General features: G+C 40.3%; 1 protein-coding gene across 2 annotated transcripts in view; it reads left to right on the forward strand.

The window, feature by feature from the left end:
- The first annotated feature begins 1,584 nt into the window (after nucleotides 1-1,584).
- LOC139538184 (uncharacterized) overlaps nucleotides 1,585-24,574 on the forward strand; it is a 36,616-nt gene continuing 13,626 nt past the window's right edge. The window contains exons 1-4 of one of the 2 annotated variants that reach the window (XM_071340053.1): nucleotides 1,585-1,756; nucleotides 12,038-12,358; nucleotides 13,945-14,050; nucleotides 14,283-14,328. In XM_071340053.1, the coding sequence (XP_071196154.1) occupies nucleotides 1,693-1,756; nucleotides 12,038-12,358; nucleotides 13,945-14,050; nucleotides 14,283-14,328 (537 nt within the window). In that variant the 5' untranslated portion in view covers nucleotides 1,585-1,692. The remainder of the gene's footprint in view (nucleotides 1,757-12,037; nucleotides 12,359-13,944; nucleotides 14,051-14,282; nucleotides 14,329-24,574) is intronic. The other variant, XM_071340054.1, reaches the window with a different exon arrangement.

Raw genomic sequence — 24,574 nt, forward strand, 5'->3', positions numbered from 1 at the left:
TCATTTACAACTGCGACCTGGCCAAGATAAAGCAAAGCAGTTTGACACATACAACAACACAGAGTTACACATGTAATAAACAAAACATACAGTCAATAATACAGTAGAAAAAGTCTATATACAGTGTGTGCAAATGAGGTAAGATAAGGGAGGTAAGGCAATAAATAGGCCATGGTGGCGAAGTAATTACAATATAGCAATTAAACACTGGAATGGCAGGGTGTGCAGAAGATGAATGTGCTACGCGTGCTATTCACCAAATGTAATACCATTTCATAGTTTTAACAAGACTAATAGTTACCATATTACATTTACGCAAATCATGAATGCTTTTAAAAATATCTATATATTTATTACTTTCCAAATAAATGTTATATTTCCATGGAAATACATGGGTAGCCGTGAGAAAGACACAGACAATAGTGATCGACTATAGAAGATCGCTATGGGGCGCAATCGGGTGATGTAGACTTGTACACAATCACCCAAACTTGTTTTAGGAACATCAACGTGCAATGATCACATTCCCGCACTGACTGACTGTGTGGAGGCTCATTGATTTAACGTTACCCTAGCCTACATGATACCCTAGTAAAGTAATAAAATATATACCTTCCGCCTTATTAGCCACGACTTACCATTCTTTGTGCAGCTTCAAATGTCGAACAAAGTTGGAAATTGTTGCGCCTTCGTCTGTAATTTTCTTCCGGCATGTTTTGCAAGTTGCAATCGTTTTTTTGTTGATACAGCGTTGTCTTTATATCCGAAAATAATAATCTTTCCCATCTTTCCAAGGGCTCCATCTGAATTCACCCGCCGACTTTCCTCTGCACTGCCACGCACAACCTTTTCTCAGCTGGCACAATTTTATTGGCTGCTGTCCGATTCAAGCTGTAATCCATTAAATGAAGAGTTGATGCGCTGCACACTTTTTTTAATAGCATCATTTTTAATATTTGGGCTTGGGGAGGGTATCAAGTCAGGTCGAGTCATAAGGCTCAAGTCCAAGTTAAGTCATTGGTGTTAAAGTCAAAGTCGAGTTGCAAGTCATCATATTTGTGACTCGAGTCTGACTCGAGTCCAAGTCATGTGACTCGAGTCCACACCTCTGCTGAATGGCCCCACAGCAATGTTCCAACATCTAGCGGAAAGCTTTCCCAAAAGATTGGAGGCTGTTATAACAGCAAAGGGGGGACCAACTCTGTATTAATGCCCATGATTTTGGAATGAGATGTTCGACGAGCAGGTGTCCACACAGAGGGTATTTGCATATGTCATACACTAACAAAATAACCAGAAATTTAAAGAAATGGTAATTCCTGGGTCAACTCATGAGTTGATCATGTGGTACGAATTCGACCACTTCTTAACAGACATTGATGGGGGATGGGGGATTAAATTAATTTGGATGTTTTGGATGTTAATTCCACTTTGAAATCAAACTCTGAGCACACAGTCAATCACTCAGTAATCACTGCTGAATGGGTATGTGTGATGTCTCTGAGCTCCATGGTTGTGAGGTGTTAAACATCTCTGTGCTTCTCTCTAAGACGACCACTTCCTCGTTTCTCCGTCCTCCTCAGCCTAAACAGTGGCATGGTTCCTGGTTAGCTAGCTGTGGCACAGATCACTAACTCTAAAGTTCCACTCCACTCTGTCCGTCTCTCTCTGTCAGTCACTTCCAGGGTCTTCATGGCGACTCTCCTGTTCTGGGATTTGGTTTCTGTGGCCATCACGCTGTTCCTTGTCTACACAGGTAAGCTACAGTACTATGTGTGTGTTTGTGACTGTGTGCGTGCATGTCTGCCTGCTAGCAATCCTGCCTATCTGCCTACTTTTTTAGGGGGTAGATCAGCTTTAATATTGCAGATAGAGTGTAGCTTCCATCAATGTTATTGTCTGCATCATTTCCAATCCCCCATATATGTTTGTATTATTATATAAAATATATATATAGATTTTAAAATATATATTCCTTTATTATTTTCCCTTAACCCTACCATCCCTCCCCTAATTGGAGAAAACTAATGGACAACAACAATTAGACTTCTACTTCCAGTTTATATATACTATATTAATTTTATGGACACAGTATATTTTACAATAGTTATATTTTGTTTGTTTTTAGTCCCATCCTTCAGCTCCACTCAGCCCCTCCCATCTATTGCTGAACACCATCCAGTTTTTATTTATATTTTCCATATATTTTTCAATTGTGCTGTGATGTTTCACAAAAGTTCTGAACCTTTCTATTCTCATTGATTCTACATATTGTAAGTTAAGGATAAACAATTTTGCTAAGAGTATTACTATATTATTTATTGATTTACTAAAACTTTTTAAATCACCCAGCAGTGCAATTTGCAGAGTTAGCTCCAGGTAAATGCTGCAATTCTTCAGCCATTCCTGAACCTGCGACCAAAAACAAGCTACATATGGACAGTACCAAAAACCTCAAATTTGGACTACTCAGACCAAAGGACAGATTTCCACCGGTCAAATGTCCATTGATCGTGTTTCTTGGTCCAAGAAGTCTCTTCTTATTATCTGCGTCCTTTAGTAGTGCTTTTTTTTCAGCAATGCTACCATGAACGCCTGATTCACTCAGTCAAATCAAATCAATCAAATCAAATGTATTTATATAGCCCTTCTTACATCAGCTGATATCTCAAAGTGCTGTACAGAAACCCAGCCTAAAACCCCAAACAGCAAGCAATGCAGGTGTAGAAGCACAGTGGCTAGGAAAAACTCCCTAGAAAGGCCAAAACCTAGGAAGAAACCTAGAGAGGAACCAGGCTATGAGGGGTGGCCAGTCCTCTTCTGGCTGTGCCGGGTGGAGATTATAACAGAACATGGCCAAGATGTTCAAATGTTCATAAAATAATAATAATCACAGTAGTTGTCGAGGGTGCAACAAGTCAGCACCTCAGGAGTAAATGTCAGTTGGCTTTTCATAGCCGATCATTAAGAGTATCTCTACCACTCCTGCTGTCTCTAGAGAGTTGAAAACAGCAGGTCTGGGACGGGTAGCGCGTCCGGTGAACAGGTCAGGGTTCCATAGCCGCAGGCAGAACAGTTGAAACTGGACCAGCAGCACGGCCAGGTGGACTGGGGACAGCAAGGAGTCATCATGCCAGGTAGTCCTGAGGCATGGTCCTAGAGCTCAGGTCCTCCGAGAGAGAGAAAGAAAGAAAGAAAGAGAGAAAGAGAGACTTAGAGAGAGCATACTTAAATTCACACAGGACACCAGATGAGACAGGAGAAGCACTCCAGATATAACAGACTGACCCTAGCCCCCCGACACATAAACTACTGCAGCATAAATACTGGAGGCTGAGACAGGAGGGGTCAGGAGACACTGTGGCCCCATCCGATGATATCCCCGGACAGGGCCAAACAGGCAGGATATAACCCCACCCACTTTTCCAAAGCACAGCCCCCACACCACTAGAGGGATATCTTCAACCACCAACTTACCATCCTGAGACAAGACCGAGTATAGCCCACAAAGAGCTCCGCCACGGCACAACCCAAGGGGGGGTGCCAACCCAGAGAGGAAGATCACGTCAGTGACTCAACCCACTCAAGTGACGCACCCCTCCAAGGGACGGCATGGAAGAGCACCAGTAAGCCAGTGACTCAGCCCCTGTAATAGGGTTAGAGACAGAGAATCCCAGTGGAGGGGAACCGGCCAGGCAGAGACAGCAAGGGCGGTTCGTTGCTCCTGAGCCTTTCCGTTCACCTTCACACTCCTGGGCCAGACTACACTCAATCATATGACCTACTGAAGAGATGAGTCTTCAGTAAAGACTTAAAGGTTGAGACCGAGTCTGCGTCTCTCACATGGGTAGGCAGACCATTCCATAAAAATGGAGCTATATAGGAGAAAGTTCTGCCTCCAGCTGTTTGCTTAGAAATTCTAGGGACAAATAGGAGGCCTGCGTCTTGTGACCGTAGCGTACGTGTAGGTATGTACGGCAGCACCAAATCGAAAAGATAGGTAGGAGCAAGCCCATGTAATGCTTTGTAGGTTAGCAGTAAAACCTTGAAATCAGCCCTTGCCTTAACAGGAAGCCAGTGTAGGGAGGCTAGCACTGGAGTAATATGATCACATTTTTGGTTCTAGTCAGGATTCTAGCAGCCGTATTTAGCACTAACTGAAGTTTATTTAGTGCTTTATCCGGGTAGCCGGAAAGTAGAGCATTGCAGTTGTCTAACCTAGAAGTAACAAAAGCATGCATAAATTTTTCTGCATCTTTTTTGGACAGAAAGTTTCTGATTTTTGCAATGTTACGTAGATGGAAAAAACTGTCCTTGAAACAGTCTTGATACGTTCGTCAAAAGAGAGATCAGGGTCCAGAGTAACGCCGAGGTCCTTCACAGTTTTTTTTTGAGATGACTGTACAACCATCAAGATTAATTGTCAGATTCAACAGAAGATATCTTTGTTTCTTGGGACCTAGAACAAGTATCTCTATTTTGTCCGAGTTTATAAGTAGAAAGTTTGCAGCCATCCACTTCCTTATGTCTGAAACACAGGCTTCTAGCGAGGGCAATTTTGGGGCTTCACCTTGTTTCATTAAAATGTACAGCTGTGTGTCATCCGCATAGCAGTGAAAGTTAACATTATGTTTTCGAATGACATCCCCAAGAGGTAAAATACATAGTGAAAACAATAGTGGTCCTAAAACGGAACCTTGAGGAACACCGAAATTTACAGTTGATTTGTCAGAGGACAAATCATTCACAGAGACAAACTGATATCTTTCCAACAGATAAGATCTAAACCAGGCCAGAACTTGTCCGTGTAGACCAATTTGGGTTTCCAATCTCTACAAAAGAATGTGGTGATCGATGGTATCAAAAGCAGCACTAAGGTCTAGGAGCACGAGGACAGATGCAGAGCCTCGGGCTGACGCCATTAAAAGGTCATTTACCACCTTCACAAGTGCAGTCTCAGTGCTATGATGGGGTCTAAAACCAGACTGAAGCATTTCGTATACATTGTTTGTCTTCAGGAAGGCAGTGAGTTGCTGCGCAACAGCTTTTAAAACATTTTTTGAGAGGAATGGAAGATTCGATATAGGCCAATAGTTTTTTATATTTTCTGGGTCAAGGTTTGGCTTTTTCAAGAGAGGCTTTATTACTGCCACTTTTAGTGAGTTTGGCACACATCCGGTGGATAGAGAGCCGTTTATTATGTTCAACATAGGAGGGCCAAGCACAGGAAGCAGCTCTTTCAGTAGTTGGAATAGGGTCCAGTATGCAGCTTGAAGGTTTAGAGGCCATGATTATTTTCATCATTGTGTCAAGAGATAGAGTACTAAAACACTTGAGTGTCTCTCTTGATCCTAGGTCCTGGCAGAGTTATGCAGACTCAGGACAACTGAGCTTTGGAGGAATACGCAGATTTAAAGAGGAGTCCGTACTTTGCTTTCTAATGATCATGATCTTTTCCTCAAAGAAGTTCATGAATTTATTACTGCTGAAGTGAAAGCCATCCTTTCTTGGGGAATGTTGCTTTTTAGTTAGCTTTGCGACAGTATCAAAAATACATTTTGGATTGTTCTTATTTTCCTCAATTAACTTCTAGTTCCTCCCAAACCCGGATCCGGGAGCACCCCCCACAGTAAAAAAGCTGACTAGCATAGCCTAGCATAGCGTCACAAGTAAATACTAGCATCTAAATATCATTAAATCACAAGTCCAAGACACCAGATGAAAGATACACTTCTTGTGAATCCAGCCATCATTTCTGATTTTTTAAATGTTTTACAGGGAAGACACAATATGTAAATCTATTAGCTAACCACGTTAGCAAAAGACACCACTTTTTTTACTCCACCAGTTTTTTACTCCATCAGTAGCTATCACTAATTCGACTAAATAAAGATATATATAGCCACTAACCAAGAAACAACTTCATAAGATGACAGTCTGATAACATATTTATGGTATAGCATATGTTTTTTTAGAAAAATTTGCATTTTTCAGGTATAAATCATAGTTTACCATTGCAGCCACTATCACAAAACTCACCAAAGCGACTAGAATAACTACAGAGAGCAACGTGTATTACCTAATTACTCATCATAAAACATTTCTTAAAAATACACAGCGTACAGCAATTGAAAGACACAGATCTTGTGAATCCAGACAATATTTCAGATTTTCTAAGTGTTTTACAGCGAAAACGCAATATATCGTTATATTAGCATACCACATGAGCTAACATCACCCCAGCATTGATTCAAGGCAAAAAGAGCGATAACGTTATCACCACCAAAATATATTAATTTTTTCACTAACCTTCTCAGAATTCTTCAGATGACAGTCCTGTAACATCATATTACACAATGCATATAGAGTTTGTTCGAAAATGTGCATATTTAGCATCACAAATCGTGGTTATGCAATGTAATCTGTCAAAACATGGCATGCATTCTGGCCGGCGCCATCTTGGAAAGGCACCTAAGTTTACGATTATTTATCGATTAGATTGACTAAAAAAATACAGGTTGGACAGCTAATGAAAGATGCATTAGTTATTAATGCAACCGCTGAGTTAGATTTTTAAAATTAACGTTACTAGACATACAGTGTGCGTTACAGCCAGACTAGTGCCGCAACAATGGCCGACAAATGCGTTTACATTTTTCCACATAAATACGGAATAAAATCATAAATAGCTCTTACTTTTGGACGAGCTTCCATCAGTATCTTGGGCAAGGTGTCCTTTGTCCAAAAGAATCGTTGCTTTGTTGTAAAACGTCCTCTTCAACTTCGGAACTAGCAGCTAACAATAGCTACGTGGCACACACATGTCCAAATCCTCAAAGCGCAATACTACGAAAATTCCGAAAATAGCAATATACTCGCATAAACTGATATAAATCGGTTTAAAATAACTTCGTTATGATGTTTCTAACACCTATATCGAATTAAATCACAGACGGATATATCTTAGCCCGATAACGAGAGCTTTTGAGCATGCCATTCTGATGTCCTCTCTTGCGTCTTGAGGAGCGTCCAAAAGAACGGACATGTCACTCCATGGCGTTTTATAAACTCTGAGAAATACGTAGAGACTCCATTCCACTTCTCATTGGTTACTAACATCCAGGGGAAGGCGGGTGCAGTTCATTTCGACCCATAGGGCACATACAGAGTTTTAAACTGATCTCAGAACAGAGCCTAGTTTTCAGACCTTCGCATGTCCTGTCATGATTTTCACTGTAGAAAGAGTTCTGGTTCACCCACAGACATAATTCAAACGGTTTTAGAAACTAGAGATTGTTTTCTATCCAATAGTAATAATAATATGCATATTGTACGAGCAAGAATTGAGTACGAGGCAGTTTAATTTGGAAATGTAAAAAAATAAATAGTGCTAACAGCTCCCCCTATTGACAAATTAAGTTGGAAAAATAGGATGATCGAGCAGCAGTGAGGGCTCTTCGATACTGCACGGTACTGTCTTTCCAAGCTAGTCGGAAGACTTCCAGTTTGGTGTGGCGCCATTTCCGTTCCAATTTTCTGGAAGCTTGCTTCAGAGCTCGGGTATTTTCTGTATACCATGGAGCTAGTTTCTTATGACAAATGTTTTTCGTTTTTAGGGGTGCAACTGCATCTAAGGTATTGCGCAAGGTTATATTGAGTTCCTCAGTTAGGCGGTTAACTGATTTTTGTCCTCTGACGTCCTTGGGTAGGCAGAGGGAGTCTGGAAGGGCATCAAGGAATCTTTGGGTTGTCTGAGAATTTATAGCATGACTTTTGATGCTCCTTGGTTGGGGTCTGAGCAGATTATTTGTTGCGATTACAAACATAATAAAATGGTGGTCCGATAGTCCAGGATTATGAGGAAAAACATGAAGATCCACAACATTTATTCCATGAGACAAAACTAGGTCCAGAGTATGACTGTGACAGTGAGTAGGTCCAGAGACATGTTGGACAAAACCCACTGAGTCGATGATGGCTCCGAAAGCCTTTTGGAGTCTGTGGACTTTTCCATGTGAATATTAAAATCACCAAAAATGTGAATATTATCTCCTCTGAACAGTTGATGTTGAGATGTGTCTGTTACTTGAACTCTGTGAACCATTTATTTGGGCTGCAATTTCTGAGGCTGGTAACTCTAATGAACTTATCCTCTGCAGCAGAGGTACTTCTGGGTCTTCCTTTCCTGTGGCAGTCCTCATGAGAGCCAGTTTCATCATAGTGCTTGATGGTTTTAGCGACTGCACTTGAAGAAGCGTTCAAGTTGTTGAAATTTTACACATTGACTGACCTTCATGTCTTCAAGTATTGATGGACTGCTGTTTCCCTTCGCTTATTTGAGCTGTTCTTTCCCTAATACTTGGTCTTTTACCAAATAGGGTTATCATCTGTATACCACCCACACCTTGTCAAAACACAACTATGATAACATATTTTGATTTGTTTAACACTTTTTTGGTTACATATGATTCCATGTGTGTTATTTCATAGTTTTGATGTCTTCACTATTATTTTACAATGTAGAAAATAGTCAAAATCAAGAAAAACCCTTGAATGAGTAGGTGTGTCTGAACTTTTGACATGTATGTACAGTGGGGAGAACAAGTATTTGATACACTGCCGATTTTGCAGGTTTTCCTACTTACAAAGCATGTAGAGGTCTGTAATTTTTATCATAGGTACACTTCAACTGTGAGAGACGGAATCTAAAACAAAAATCCAGAAAATCACATTGTATGATTTTTAAGTAATTAATTAGCATTTTATTGCATGACATAAGTATTTGATCACCTACCAACCAGTAAGAATTCCGGCTCTCACAGACCTGTTAGTTTTTCTTTAAGAAGCCCTCCTGCTCTCCACTCATTACCTGTATTAACTGCACCTGTTTGAACTCGTTACCTGTATAAAAGACACCTGTCCACACACTCAATCAAACATACTCCAACCTCTCCATGGCCAAGACCAGAGAGCTGTGTAAGGACATCAGGGATAAAATTGTAGACCTGCACAAGGCTGGGATGGGCTACAGGACAATAGGCAAGCAGCTTGGTAAGAAGGCAACAACTGTTGGCGCAATTATTAGAAAATGGAAGAAGTTCAAGATGACGGTCAATCACCCTCGGTCTGGGGCTCCATGCAAGATCTCACCTCGTGGGGCATCAATGATCATGAGGAATGTGAGGGATCAGCCCAGAACTACACGGCAGGACCTGGTCAATGACCTGAAGAGAGCTGGGACCACAGTCTCAAAGAAAACCATTAGTAACACACTACGCCATCATGGATTAAAATCCTGCAGCGCACGCAAGGTCCCCCTGCTCAAGCCAGCGCATGTCCAGGCCCGTCTGAAGTTTGCCAATGACCATCTGGATGATCCAGAGGAGGAATGGGAGAAGGTCATGTGGTCTGATGAGACAAAAATAGAGCTTTTTGGTCTAAACTCCACTCGCCGTGTTTGGAGGAAGAAGAAGGATGAGTACAACCCCAAGAACACCATCCCAACCGTGAAGCATGGAGGTGGAAACATCATTCTTTGGGGATGCCTTTCTGCAATGGGGACAGGACGACTGCACCGTATTGAGGGGAGGATGGATGGGGCCATGTATTGCGAGATCTTGGCCAACAACCTCCTTCCCTCAGTAAGAACATTGAAGATGGGTCGTGGCTGGGTCTTCCAGCATGACAACGACCCAAAACACACAGCCAGGGCAACTAAGTAGTGGCTCCGTAAGAAGCATCTCAAGGTCCTGGAGTGGCCTAGCCAGTCTCCAGACCTGAACCCAATAGAAAATCTTTGGAGGGAGCTGAAAGTCCGTATTGCCCAGCGACAGCCCCGAAACCTGAAGGATCTGGAGAAGTTCTGTATGGAGGAGTGGGCCAAAATCCCTGCTGCAGTGTGTGCAAACCTGGTCAAGAACTACAGGAAACGTATGATCTCTGTAATTGCAAACAAAGGTTTCTGTACCAAATATTAAGTTCTGCTTTTCTGATGTATCAAATACTTATGTCATGCAATAAAATGCAAATTAATTACTTAAAAATCATACAATGTGATTTTCTGGATTTTTGTTTTAGATTCCGTCTCTCACAGTTGAAGTGTACCTATGATAAAAAATTACAAACCTCTACATGCTTTGTAAGTAGGAAAACCTGCATAATCGGCAGTGTATCAAATACTTGTTCTCCCCACTGTATATAACATTGCATTATATTGAAAAACAAAGTTTTGAATCCAGTGTTGTTTTGTGTATCAAATCATAAACCATGTGCCATGGAATCGGTACATCGAAAATATATGTTCAACTATTTTGCAATCTATATGGCACAGCTGTACATTTTTTGGTCCTTAAATGAAACTGGTATACTTTTTTATTTATCACAATTTTCTTTAGCCAATTTTGGTCTTTAATGCAGGGACGACAGATAAGTTCCTTATTTTCTCCCCCTTCCACTTGCCTCTTCCATTTTTGCGGTAATGCTGCAATTAGTCAGTTGTAATTTTGAGAGAGCAGACATTTCCATATATTTTTATTAGCTGCATGTGTAACATATCTCCACCAGTCCTATTTATAATATAATTTACAAGATTAGACCTATTTTATTATTTTTTTCAAAAATATTGTTGTTTTTATCTGGTGGATTAAACTGAAATTGTAACCAACTTTTTATGGCTTGTTTTAAAAATAACATTATTTTAGAGATCATTTCATTTTCAAATTACCGAAAGTGAGAGGTTGTAATCTGAATAAAGGGAAAAAGGCCATTCTTGAACATGGGGTGAGACATTGTTATTAATCTGCTAGAGAACCAGTTCGGATTTAAGTATAACTTTTGTATGACTGAAGCCTTTAGTGAGAGGTCTACTGCTTTAATATTTCAACATTTCTGCCCTCCAAATTCATATTAATTATATAAATAGGCCCATTTAATTTTATCTGGCTTGCCGTTCCAAATAAAATTGAATATGTTTTGCTCATATAATTAAAAAAACAAGTCGCTAGGTGTAGACAAGCTATAAGCAAATAGGTAAACTGAGATATGAATACATAGTTAATCATGGGGATTTTTCAACAGACAGGTATTTTCCTTTCCAACGTAACGAGATCTTATCTTTTTTTGCCAACTTTCTATTAAAATATATTGTAGTGAGATCATTTCTTTCATTCGATATATGAATTCCGAGTATATCCACTTCACCGTCAGACCATTTTATTGGTAAACTACACGGTAATGTAAAAGTAATATTTTTAGTGATCCAATAGGTAATATAATACACTTATCATAATTTGGTTGTAATCCAGAAAGGTTCGAAAAAGTATCTAGATCATCTATGAGGCTGTGGAAGGATCCAAAGTGTGGATTTAAAGTAAAACATGAATAATCAGCAAACAATGACACCTTCGATTATAACCCTGGATTTCTAGGCCCTTGATATTATTGTTAGAGCTAATTTAACAGCTAACATTTCGATGGCCATAATAAGTAGATATACCGATAATGGACAACATTGTTTTACTCCTCTTGACGGTTTAATACTTTCTGAGAAGTAGCTATTATTTACTATTTTACACCTGGGGTTACTATACATAACTTTAACACATTGTATTAGATATTCTCCAAAATGTAAATATTCCATGCATTTATAATGCCAGTCGTACTTTATCAAAAGCCTTTTCAAAGTCAACTATGAATACCAGGCCGGGTTTCCCAGATTATTCATAATGTTCTGTTGTTTACAGTACTTGTCTTATATTATCTTCAATGTATTGTCCATGTAAAAAAATCTGTCTGATTAGGATGAATAATATCCAACAATACCTTTTTAATTCTATGTGCTACGCACTTTGCTAGAATTTATGCATCACAACACTGTAGTGTAAGTGACCTGGACTGGATGTTTATATTTACCACTTGGGTCCTGTTTCAGTAATAATGAATTCTGACCTTCTTGTTTAATATCTGATCACCTTGTTGTCTATCTGCCTACCTGCCTGTCTGTCTGTAAACATTGTCTTTGTTCTTTTCTCTCCCATAGAGTCAGCGACAAAAATGAAAACAAATAAATCAGCTTCTTTGGGAGAAGATGTTTATTTGGTGTGCAATGAATCCATGACGAACACAGCTAATCAAGTCATCTGGAGAAAGGACACGGTTCTTATTCTCTCTCATTCCAAGGGGAAAATAACTTACAGAAACTTCACCTCAGGCAGGATGTGTGCTGACCCTCTTACTCCTACAGAGCTTATTATATCTATTGTAGAGCTAACTGACACCGGGACCTACAACTGTACTGTCACAGATCGAAAGGGTGTTAAGACAATGGAGTGGAATTTGACTATCACAGATAACCTCATAGGTAATGATTGTGATTTTCTGTTGATACTGTAACATGTGGAGAAGAAACCGTATTCTGTAACACTAGATATAAAGTCAAGTAGAATTGTGACAAAACTGCACAGGAATTGTGACATGAACAAAACTGCCCAGGAAAATTGTCAGTGTTCATATCCTGGTGATAGCAGTTTTGGTGTTGATATGGTTTTGGTGTTACTTTCTGTTACTCTGAATGGATTGAACACCGGCTGGTGTTGCTTTTTATGCTGGTGTAAAAAAATATCAGGGTGTCAAATTGGCCAATATTACCTAATGTAGATTTTTCTGTGTAATATTTGTCGTTTTGATTCAGGTGTTAAATTAACTCTGAAAGTCTTAAATTAACACTCATTGGTGTTAAAGAACCCCAGTGTTGGTATTAATAACCGGTGTTAAACCAGCATGCTCTATTGCAGTTAGATTTTTTTGAATCGTTTGTTTCACTATCTATGTTTTTGCATGTATATTGATTGATTAATTCATCTTATGCTTATATAAATAACATAAATTTTTCTAAGATAATCCAATCTGTTAAATGGATTTATTGCTCCCTTTACTGAAATGGTTGTTCCATTGAAGGTAGTCTCATATTTTTATCTTTTAAACCGAGCAGTCATTCTGAATGCAGGTTGCGGGTGAAAACAATTCCAACGGTTGGCAATTTTTTTATTTAACCTTTTTTTAACTTGGCAAGCCAGTTAAGATCTCATTCTTATTTACAATGACAGCCTATGACGGCTATCCCCACTCTGGCTGGATTCCAATAGGAATTACACATCACTTCGCAAACCAGCATAATGTGACTTGCTTTGTATTAGGGTAAAAGTAGGCCCTCATAATGTCTCATGAAGTACCTGTGGTAGTGTGTTAAACAATTAGATTATAATGATAACATTCACTTAGGATCTCACTTACTGAAGGCCACACAACTGAAAATGGATGAATGCAACAACCATGTCTTGTCACTAACAAATACAGTCATGGGTGGTAACTCTACATTTCACATTGAAAGGCACTCTGGGAAATATGCAAATAAGGCTTTACACTAAGCAGTGTGTTAATTTAACACTGAAAAGTGTGGACCCTTATAGACACAGGACCAGTGTTAATTTAACACTGGAGAATTTGCTGTGAAGGTATCAGCTGTGAAGGTAACACCATAACAGTGTAACTTTAACAGTGACCTTGTATAAATCTATTTCAAAAGTGTTAAATACAAGGTAGTAGGGAACACCATAACAGTGTACCTTTAAGTGTTAAGTGTAAAATGTTATGTTGCAAACTATCGGTGTTTAAAAGAGCAACACTTTGAAAAGTGTGAATTCAACACTTTCTGGTGGTTCTCATATAAACACTTTTGAAGTGTTATATTGAACAGCCACAGTGTTCAATTTACCAATCAAATGTTGTTGTGTGGACATTATTGTGATAATTATTGCAAACAATTAATATTGTATGTTATTCCCCCAATTTAATATATTGTAGTAAAGCAAAGGAATATGACACTCATTTTAGATCTTTGAGACTTTTCTGATAATCCCAATTTTTTGTCTGTTTGACTTAACACAGATAATGCTGAACATGGCCTACAGATGTTGTTGGTCTTCACAATTCCGTCTGCTATTGGAGGAGTGGCTCTGTGCATTGGTATCTGCTGTATGGTCTGGCTGTGTAGGTGAGCAACTCAAATAAGTGTATCTAAGGGCTCAATCTGATCATTGGTCAATCCACGTTATAGCACGTTTGACATTTATTAAAAGGTCATTTCCGATTGAGCCGACATATGCAGCATTTACTGTGATAGTGGGCTCCACTAATGCTGAAAGAGTGCCTTTAAAAGGTGCAACACCCACAAAGCACGATTGGATTGAATCCCAGCCCTAATACATGTTACCTTGTTTCTGCAGGAAAATAATAAAGGAACAGACAAGTCATTGTGAAAGGCGAGGAGAGGTCAGTAGCTGAAAGCACTTGATTCTTTTTCTAAACGGAATGGCTGCTCAACCTGTGTTCGTCCTGCCCCCAGGACACCATTTCACGTTTTCTAAAACTCCTGTTTTTCACGTTTTCCTTACACACTAAAACCTTTACACATCCTACTTATGTTTATGTTGTTTAAAAAAAAGTAAAGTACGTAAGGAGTTTTAGAAAATGGGAATTGTCAACCTGGGGGCTGAACGAACACACGTTTGCACAGCCTCTGCCTTTTTCTAAAACCAGGGATGTTGTCTTCTCTTAATCAGTTTATATGTTCATTATTATTCAACATGTCCTTACCTGGGATGGGAACTCACAACCTCTTGGTTCATGGAATTCCAATCTTCCTGGTAGGCCACCATGTCTGTGTCAATAACTGATTTCACTTGTAGTCCTACACTTTGGACATCAAAGTCAATCTCAGCTTTGTTAAAAATATACTCAAGAAAAACTATTATATTTATCATAGTGATTCAGGAGTAACATTAAAACAGAGTAATATGCCCCAGCAACATTAGACAACTAGACAGAAAACGTTAATATTGCTGAAATAAGTCAAAGAAATCAATGATGAGAGAATAGTCAGAATAACGGATAACTAAGGTCTCCATTCAATCTGTTATTGCTGAAACGTTACAGATTCTGCGATAGAAATCTAAAAGTAATATCCGATTGAGCCGACATATGCAGCATTTACCGTGAATGGAGTCTCCTCTAACGCAGGAACATTGCCTTTAAAAGCTGCAATGCCTATGACATTGATCGGATTAAATTCTGGCCAAAAATAGCAGTGAAGATGGCACTCTTTTGCTAAGTGCAGAGATGTGTATTATAGGTAATGAATGTATAGAAGAATGCTACAGTCTTTGTGGTGCAGCAGAAAGATCAGTGTACTTCACATTCAGAGGTTATGAGTTCAAATCAAAGGTGGATTCATATTTTAGCTGAACAGCAATAACTCATGAAATTACACATGAAAACATGTCATCACATGTGAAATGTCACTTGAAGTGTTGAAACAACTAATGTTTCCACATGATTTCACATGCGGAATGTCACGAAGTGTTCCAAAAATATGTTTTCACATTATTTTGGATGAAATGTCAAATATGAAGTGTTCCAGAAACACGTTTTCACAAGTGAAATGTCACATGAAGATTTACAAAAACACATTTTCACATGTGAAATTTCACGTTCCACTTGTGAAGTCATGTTTTTTAACATGTGATAACATGAAACTACACAGTTAGCCATTGCTGCTAATTTTGAGATCTTTTTTTCATTTGACAGTAAATTTATATAGTAATAATGCATTAGTGTTTTAGCTGAACAGCGATAACACATGAAAATACACATGAAAACATGATCACATGTGAAGTGTTTCAAAAACACATTTTCACGTGAAATGTTGCGTGACGTGTTCATAAAACAAATGTTTTCACATGATTTCACATGTGATATGTCACATGTGAAGTGGTCCAAAAACAAATGTTTTCACATGAAATGTTGGGTGATGTGTTCCAAAAACAAATGTTTTCACATGAAATGTTGGGTTTAGTGTTCCAAAAACAAATGTTTTCACATGATTTCACATCTGAAATGTCACGAAGTTTTACAGAAACACGTTTTCACATGTGAAGTGTTACAAAAACACGTGAAACGTGAAATTTCACTTCAAATAATGTGATTTCTCACTTGTGAAATCATGTGATTTAATATGTGATAACAGGAAACCACACAGTTAGTCATTGCTGTTAATTTAGTGATTGTCTGTCATTTTACAGTACATGTACGGTAATAGGATACTGTATTAGTTTTGCTATATACTTACTGTCAATTGCAATGCACTTGAGTAGCTTACTTTTTGGCCTGCAAATTAACTTAGCATGCCTCACTTGCATTTGCATTTAAACTTATATGACACTATATATGCGCTTATTATGTTATAGTAGGTTACCAGCTACTGAGTTGAAGTGAAAATAGTGGAAACAACCTTTTATGTATTTATACAGCTGAACTGCATTTTGTCAGTAAATATAGAAAAACAAACTATATTCAGGAAGTACACAGAAATTCTCATTCTAATTCCAATTAATTTCAATACCTGAAAGTTAGGAGTTGGAATTTGGTTTACTTTCTGAGTTGAATGAAACGTAAATGGAATTGACCTCAACATTGGTTAGCACAGTTGGGACGCAACCGCTCCTGGGATTTGAATCACAACCTTTGAGATTAAAGCAATCAGAATTTCCAGCTTCGCCACCAGGTCTGTGGCCAAAACAGATATCGGCCACAGATTTATTGGCAAGAACACATTTCTGCACTTTGCTAAAAGTTTCCCGGAATCAAGTCAATAATTGTGTGATTAACTGACAACACCAATGAAAAAGTAACAGTGCTCAGGGACACTTGAATTTAAGGCCTAGATTCAATCAGATCAACCACAAACACTTGGAGGTGTAACTGCATTAGAGCTGTCAAATCGGTGAGCAGCTGCTCGTGTGGTCATTGTCACGAAGCCGCACCCATCCTTTCACGCGTTAGAAGGTCAGGGGGCTGGAACATAATAATAAATAATTTGTAGACTGCAAATTGACTGCAAGAAGCCCAAACAGATACAATATTTTACTAAACATAATCATTTTAAACCATGCTTACATGTGTATACAACCACATACAAGGCCTCAGAAAGTATTCACACCCCTTCACTTTTTCCACATTTTGTTGTGTTACAAAGTAATATTAAAATGTACGTAATTGTATTTTTCTCAACAATCTACACAAAATACACTAATGTCAAGGTGGAAGAAAAAATCTAAAATTTGAAAATAAAATGTTTTATATACAGTACCAGTCAAAAGTTTGGACACACCTACTCATTACAGGGTTTTTCTTTATTTTCTAAATTGTAGAATAATAGTGAAGACATCAAAACTATGAAATAACACATATGGAATCATGTAGTAGAGATTCTTCAAAGTAGCCACCCTTTGCCTTGATGACAGCTTTGCACACTCCTGGCATTCTCTCAACCAGCTTCATGAGGTAGTCACATGGAATGCATTTCAATTATCAGGTGTACCTTGTTAAAAGTTAATTTGTGGAATTTATTTCCTTCTTAAAGCGTTTGAGCCAGTCAGTTGTGCTGTGACAAGGTAGGGGTGGTATACAGAAGATAGCCCTATTTGGTAAAAGACCAAGTCTATATTATAGCTCAAATAAGAAAAGAGAAACGACAGTCCATCAATACTTGAAGACATGAAGGTGAGTTAATCCGTAAAATTTCAAGAACATTTACAGTTTCTTCAAGTGCAGTCGCCAAAACCATCAAGCGCTATGATGAAACTGGCTCTCATGAGGACCGCCACAGGCAAGGAAGACCCAGAGTAACCTCTGCTGCAGGGGATAGGTTCATTAGAGTTACCAGCCTCAGAAATTGCAGCCCAACTAAATGCTTCACAGAGTTCAAGTAACAGACACATCTCAACATCAACTGTTCAGAGAAGACTGTGTGAATCAGGCCTTCATGGTCGAATTGCTGCAAAGAAACCACTACTAAAGGACACCAATAAGAAGAAGAGACTTGCTTGGGCCAAGAAACACAAGGAGCAGCATGGAGGAGGAGGTGTGATGTGTGGAGGTGACTACCTCATGAAGCTGGTTGAGAGAATGCCAAGAATGTGCAAAGCTGTCATCAAGACAAAGGATAGCCACTTTGAAGAATCTCAAATATAAAATATTTTGGGATTTGTTTAACACTTTTGTGGTTATTACATGATTCCATATGTGTTATTTCATAGTTTTGATGTCTTCACTATTATTCTACAATGTAGAAAATAGTAAAAATAAAGAAAAAGCCTTGAATGAGTAGATGTGTCCAAACTTTTGACTGGTACTGAATTTCTTCATTAGATAAGTATTCAACCTCCAGAGTCAATTCATGTTAGAATCAACTTGAGCATCGATTACAGCTGTTAGTCTTTCTTGGTAAGTCTCTAAGAGCTTGCCCATTTATTCTTTAAAAAAGTATTCAAGCTCTGACAAATTGGTTGTTGATCATTGCCAGACAACCATTTTCAGGTCTTGCCATAGATTTAAGTCAAAATTGCCGCTCAGGAACATTCACTGTCTTCTTGGTAAGCACATCCAGTGTAGATTTGGCCTTGTATTGTAGGTTATTGTCCTTCTGAAAGGTGTATTTCTCTGCAGACACTGGACAGACACACTTCCTCTAGGATTTTGCATGTGCTTAGCTCTATCAAGACGGTGCCTTACTGGATGGCCGCTGTTTTGCGAGCTCAGACCCAAATTTGCTATATTTTGTTGTTTATCTTTATTTTCACTAAATGTATCTACTATCAATTCCTAGTAGTGGCGATATTAAGACAAAGGGAAAACTGACCACCTCTTCCCTCCATTCTATCGGCATAATAAGATGGATGACCTCTGATCGTGGATTTCCTACCAACAGTACTCTCGTAAATATTCTCAGCTTTTCTGCAACATTGCTATTGGACCAGATACACCACATGGCTCTCCAACACGATGGATTCTCTATTCACAGAGCAGACAGGACAGTGGAGTCAGATAAATTGAGGGGGTGAGGGTTTTGCGTCTTGATTAACAAAAAATGGTGTGCTGACTTGAGCGCAGTGGAAGTATTGACCCATTGTTCACATGTCTTGGAACACCTGATGGTCAAATGCCGACCCTTCTACCTCCAAGCTAGTTTTCAGCTGTTATGGGGAATGTTACGTACATGCATTCGGAAAGTACTCAGACCCCTTGACTTTTTCCACATTTTGTTACGTTAAAGCCTTATTCTCAAATAGATGTTTTTAATTGTCCTCATCAATCTACACAAAATACCGCATAATGGCAAAGTGAAAACAGTTTTTTTGAAAATGTTTCCAATAAAATTCTGAAATAGCTAATTTGCATAAGTATTCAGACCCAAAATTGAGCTCAGATGCATTCTGTTTTCATTGATCATCCTTGATGTTTCTACAACTTGATTGGATTCCACCTGGGGTAAATTCAATTGATTGGACATGATTTGGAAAGGCACACCTGTCTATATAAGGTCCCACAGTTGACAGTGCATGTCGGAGCAAAAACCAAGCAATGAGGTCGTAGGAATTGTCCATAGAGTTTCGAGACATGATCGTGTCGAGGCACAGATCTGGGGAATGGTACCAAAACATTTCTGCAGCTTTAAAGGTCCCGAAGAAAACAGTGGCCTCCATACGGAAGAAGTTTGGAACCATCAAGACTCTTCCTAGAGCTGTCCGCTCGGTCAAACTTTGCAATCGGGGAGAAGGGCCTTGGTCAGGAAGGTGACCAAGAACCCGATGGTCACTCTGACAGAGCTCCAGAGTTCCTCTGTGGAGATGGGAGAACCTTCCAGAAGGACAACTATCTCAGCAGCACTCCACCAATCAGGCCTGTATGGTAGAGTAGCTAGATAGAAGCCACTCCTCAGTAAAAGGCACATGACAGCCCGCTTGGAGTTTGCCAAAAGGCACCTAAAGGACTCTCAGACCATGAGAAACAAGATTCTCTGGTCTGATGAAACCAAGATTGAACTCTTTGGCTTGAATGCCAACCATCACGTCTGAAGGAAACCTGGCACCAACCCTACGGTGAAGCATGGTGGTGGCAGCATCATGCTGTGGGCATGTTTTTCAGCGGCAGGGATTGGGAGAACAGTCAGGATCGGGGGAAAGATGAACGGAGAAAAGTACAGACGGATCCTTGATGAAAACCTGCTCCAGAGAGCTCAGGACCTCAGACTGGGGAAAAGGTTCACCTTCCAACAGGACAACAACCCTAAGCACACAGGAGCGGCTTCAGCACAAGTCTCTGAATGTCTTTGAGTGGCCCAGCCAGAGCCTGGACTTGACCCTGTTGGAACATCTCTGGAGAGACCTGAAAATAGCTCTGCAGCAACGCTCCCCATCCAACCTGCCAGGGCTTGAGAGGATCTGCAGAGAAGAATGGGAGAAACTCCCCAAATACAGGTGTGCAAAGCTTGTAGCGTCATACCCAAGAAGGTCTGAATACTTATGTAAATATGTTATTTCAGTTTTTATTTTTTATTTTTTTTGCAAAAATGTCTTAAAACCGGTTTTTGCTTTGTCATTATGAGGATATTGTGTGTATATTGATGAGCAATTTAAAAGAAAAAAATCTCATTTATAATAAGGCTGTAACGTAACAAAATGTGGAAAAAGACAAGGGGTCTGAATAATTTCTGAATGCACTGTACATTCCGCCTCAGGACAAGAAAAAGAGCAAGCTGGCACTCAACGAACTGTACGAGGCTATAAACAAGGAGGATACCTTACATCCGGAGGATGCCTTTCTTGTGGCTGCCAATTTAAATTCAGTGTCATTAATAAAACCCTTTACTGCAGTGGGATAAATCAGGGTCACACAGATTAATCTACTTTGAAATCTACTTTGAAACAAAAGTATACACCTCAGACACATGGTTATGGACCTAAAAAAGAAGACGCCTGTACCATGTCAGATATAGAGATGAAATGCATTCAATTTTAAATATGCATCCCAATATTACACTTTATATACAGTACCAGTCAAAAGTTTGGACAAACCTACTCATACAATGTAGAATAATAGTGAAGACATCAAAACGATTAAATAACACATATGCAATCATGTAGTAACCAAAAAAGTGTTTAACTAATCAAAATATATATTATATTTGAGATTCTTCAAAGTAGCCACCATTTGCCTTGATGACAGCTTTGCACGTACCTGGCATTCACTCAACCAGCTTCATGAGGCGGTCAACTGGAATGCATTTAAATTAACAGGTGTAACCTTGTTAAAAGTTCATTTGTGGAATGTATTTCCTTCTTAATGCGTTTGAGCCAATCAGTTGTGTTGTGACAAGGTAGGGGTGGTATACAGAGATAGCCCTATTTGGTAAAAGACCAAGTCCATATGTAACGATGTGTGCTGAGAGTCGGGAAGCAAGTTCAGAAAGTGAATGTTTTAGCAAATAAATGAAAACATAATACAAAACAAGAAACACGAACAACGCACAGACATGAAACAGAAACAGAAACAATGACGCCTGGGGAAGGAACCAAAGGGAGTGACATGTATAGGGCAGGCAATCAAGGAGGTGGAGTCCAGGTGAGTGTCATAATGCGCGTAACAATGGTGACTGGTGTGCACCATAACGAACAGCCTGGTGACCTAGAGGCCGGAGAGGGAGCACACGTGACACCAAATTATGTCAAGAACAGCTCAAATAAGAAAACTTAAACGACAGTCCATCATTACTTGAAGACATGAAGGTCAGTCAATCTGGAACATTTCAAGAACTTTGAAAGTTTCTTCAAGTGCAGTCGCAAAAACCATCAAGCTCTATGATGAAACTGGCTCTCATGAGGACCGCCACAGGAAAGGAAGACGCAAAGTTAACTCTGCTGTAGAGGATAAGTTCATTAGTTACCAGCCTCAGAAATTGCAGCCGAAATAAATGCTAACAGACACATCTCATCATCAACTTTTCAGAGGAGACTGCGTGAATCAGGTCTTCTTTGTCAAATTGCTGCAAAGAAACCACTACTGAAGGACACCAATAAGAAGAATAGACTTGCTTGGGTCAAGAAACACGAGCAATGGACATTAGACCGGTGGAAATCTGTCCTTTGGTCTGATGTGTCCAAATTTGACATGTTTGGTTCCAACCGATGTGTCTTTGTAAGACGCAGAGTAGGTGAACAGATGATCTCTCCTTCATGACTGTTTGAAAAGCATTCACGGGGAAACTGGTTGAGAGAATGCCAAGAGTGTGCAAAGCTGTCATCAAGGCAAAGGGTGGCTACTTTCAAGAATCTAAAATATCTAAAATATTTTGATTTTTTTAACACTTTTTTGGTTACTACATGATTCCTTATGTGTTATTTCATAGTTTTGAAGTCTTCACTATTATTCTACAATGTAGAAAATAGTAATAAAAAAAATAATAACTTGAATTAGTTGTTGCGTACAAACTTGACTGTTACTGTATTTATAATTCCAAAAATAGATGTAGCAACTACAGATTTCACCTTTAAGTCTATCAACAGTGTCCAGGTTTGAGAATGTGTCCATTAGGCCTATGGATATTTTTTTATCAGCATGAATTACATTGAGCAATAAAAGCCCCACTTTTATTCCATAGGCTTATGCCTATGCCTTATGCCTTTATTCCATAGGCACTATGCAGCTGTTGCAAGAGCGCTGTAATGTCTGATTCCAACTCACATCCTCAAACATGTAGATCCCCTGAACACAGCTCACTTCCCAGCCCACTTTCAGGCTCACACTCTCAAAAACCTAGATACCCTGAACGCAGCTCACGCTCCAGATCCCAATCACCTGAATTCTAATCACCTGTTCACACACCTGTACGTCATTATCACACACTATTTAGTTCTGTTCTTTGCACCCCATCACTGTGACGTATTGTTTGTTTTGTGACACACGGCTTTCAGAGTGCTGGGTGTCCCGTGATGTACTCCTCCAGTGTATGAGAGTTTTGCCTGCCTCACTAACGATGCCTCTAGCCTTTACCCTGCCTGTACTGGTGCCCTTTTGGACCCCCTGTGTATGACCTTCTGCCTGCCCCTGGGTCAAGCTATCTGCCTCCTCCTGTGGTCCTTTGCAATAAACACCTGCTGCGCCCTGTGCTTGAAACCTTACCAAAAAACCGACAGATGGATTCAGCGGAGCTGCAGCTACGTCTAGCCCGACAAGAGGAACGAATCGATGCGCTCTGCGACCTCCTTTGCCAGTCCATTCCTGCTTCACCCATATCAGGTGCCACAGCCTCCTCTCATTCATCTCCCCCCATATCCATGCCTAATAAATATGACGGCTCCCCAAGGAAATATCAATGATTTCTCATGCAGTGTAACCTGTACATAGACCATCACCCCGCTGACTTCACCTCTAACAAAGACAGGGTGGACTTCATCATCTCCCTACTCACAGGCAAAGCTCTGGATTGGGTCACAGACCTGTGGGCCACTCAAAGTTCTGATCTGTCCTCTGAATCATGTTTCCACGCCCTTTTCAAGGAGGTGTTCGACCATTCAGTTTCAGGTCGTCACACCGGGGACCTGTTATGTGAGCTGCGACAGGGCCGTCGCTCCACCACTGAGTATGCCCTTGAGTTCCGTACCATGGCTGCCGGCAGTGGATGGAGTGAACCAGCTCTCCTTACAGTCTACCGGAGGGGTCTTAATCGGGAGTTACAGACCAAACTGGCCTGCAGAGGTTTAACAGACCTAAACCAATACATCCGGATGTCCATATCCATTGGCAACCTACTGATGGACCGCAGACCTATACAGTCGTCCATGGCCTGCGAGTCTTCCAAACCCTTCTCTCGTCCACCAAGGTCCAATAACCCCGAACCCATGCAACTCGGCCGCGCCCCTCTCACGCCTGCCGAGAGACACCGGAGGTTACGTGAAAACATGTGCCTCTATTGTGGAGAGAGTAACCACCTACTCAATAGCTGTCCAATTCCCCCCCCCCCCCCCCCCCCCACACGAAGGGGTGACCACAACCCCTCCACTTCCGCCCGGGTAAGCACCTCTACGTTTTTGAACATTACCAAAAGGCAGTTTGGGATCCCGGCTCTTCTTTCTGCTAATGGGCTCACTCAGTTTGTGGAGGGACTTGGGGGCTGCAGGAAATGTCATTGACGAACAATTGGCACAACAGTTAAGAGTCAAGCTAATCCCTGTTAATCCTCCCATTAGGATTAATGCGCTGGACGGACATCCTCTCGGAACTGGTCTTGTGACTCGCATGACTGAAAGTTTCAACCTTCAGATTGGCCTCCTTCACTCCGAGGTCAATCAGTTAATGGTGTTGTCTTCACCTAAAGAACCCCTCATCCTCGGTCACCCCTGGCTAAGCCTTCACGACCCTGCCATCTCCTGGCGGCAAGGGGAACTGCTGTCATGGGCTCACGCCTGTTTTAAGAACTGCTTCAGTCTAGCCTGTCGAGCCACCTCTATAGAAGGATCGGAGTCTGCAATTCCAACCCACATCCCACCTGTATCTGCCCAGTTCCTGAGTGTCTTCAGCAAGAAAAAGGCATCCATTCTGCCCTCTCATCGCCCGGAGGACTGCGCGATCGACCTCCTTCTTGGGGCATCGCCCCTAAGGGTCGGATCTACCCCTTGTCCAT

The sequence above is a fragment of the Salvelinus alpinus genome, chromosome 14 (genome assembly GCF_045679555.1).
Source record: "Salvelinus alpinus chromosome 14, SLU_Salpinus.1, whole genome shotgun sequence".
Taxonomy (NCBI): Eukaryota; Metazoa; Chordata; class Actinopteri; order Salmoniformes; family Salmonidae; genus Salvelinus; species Salvelinus alpinus.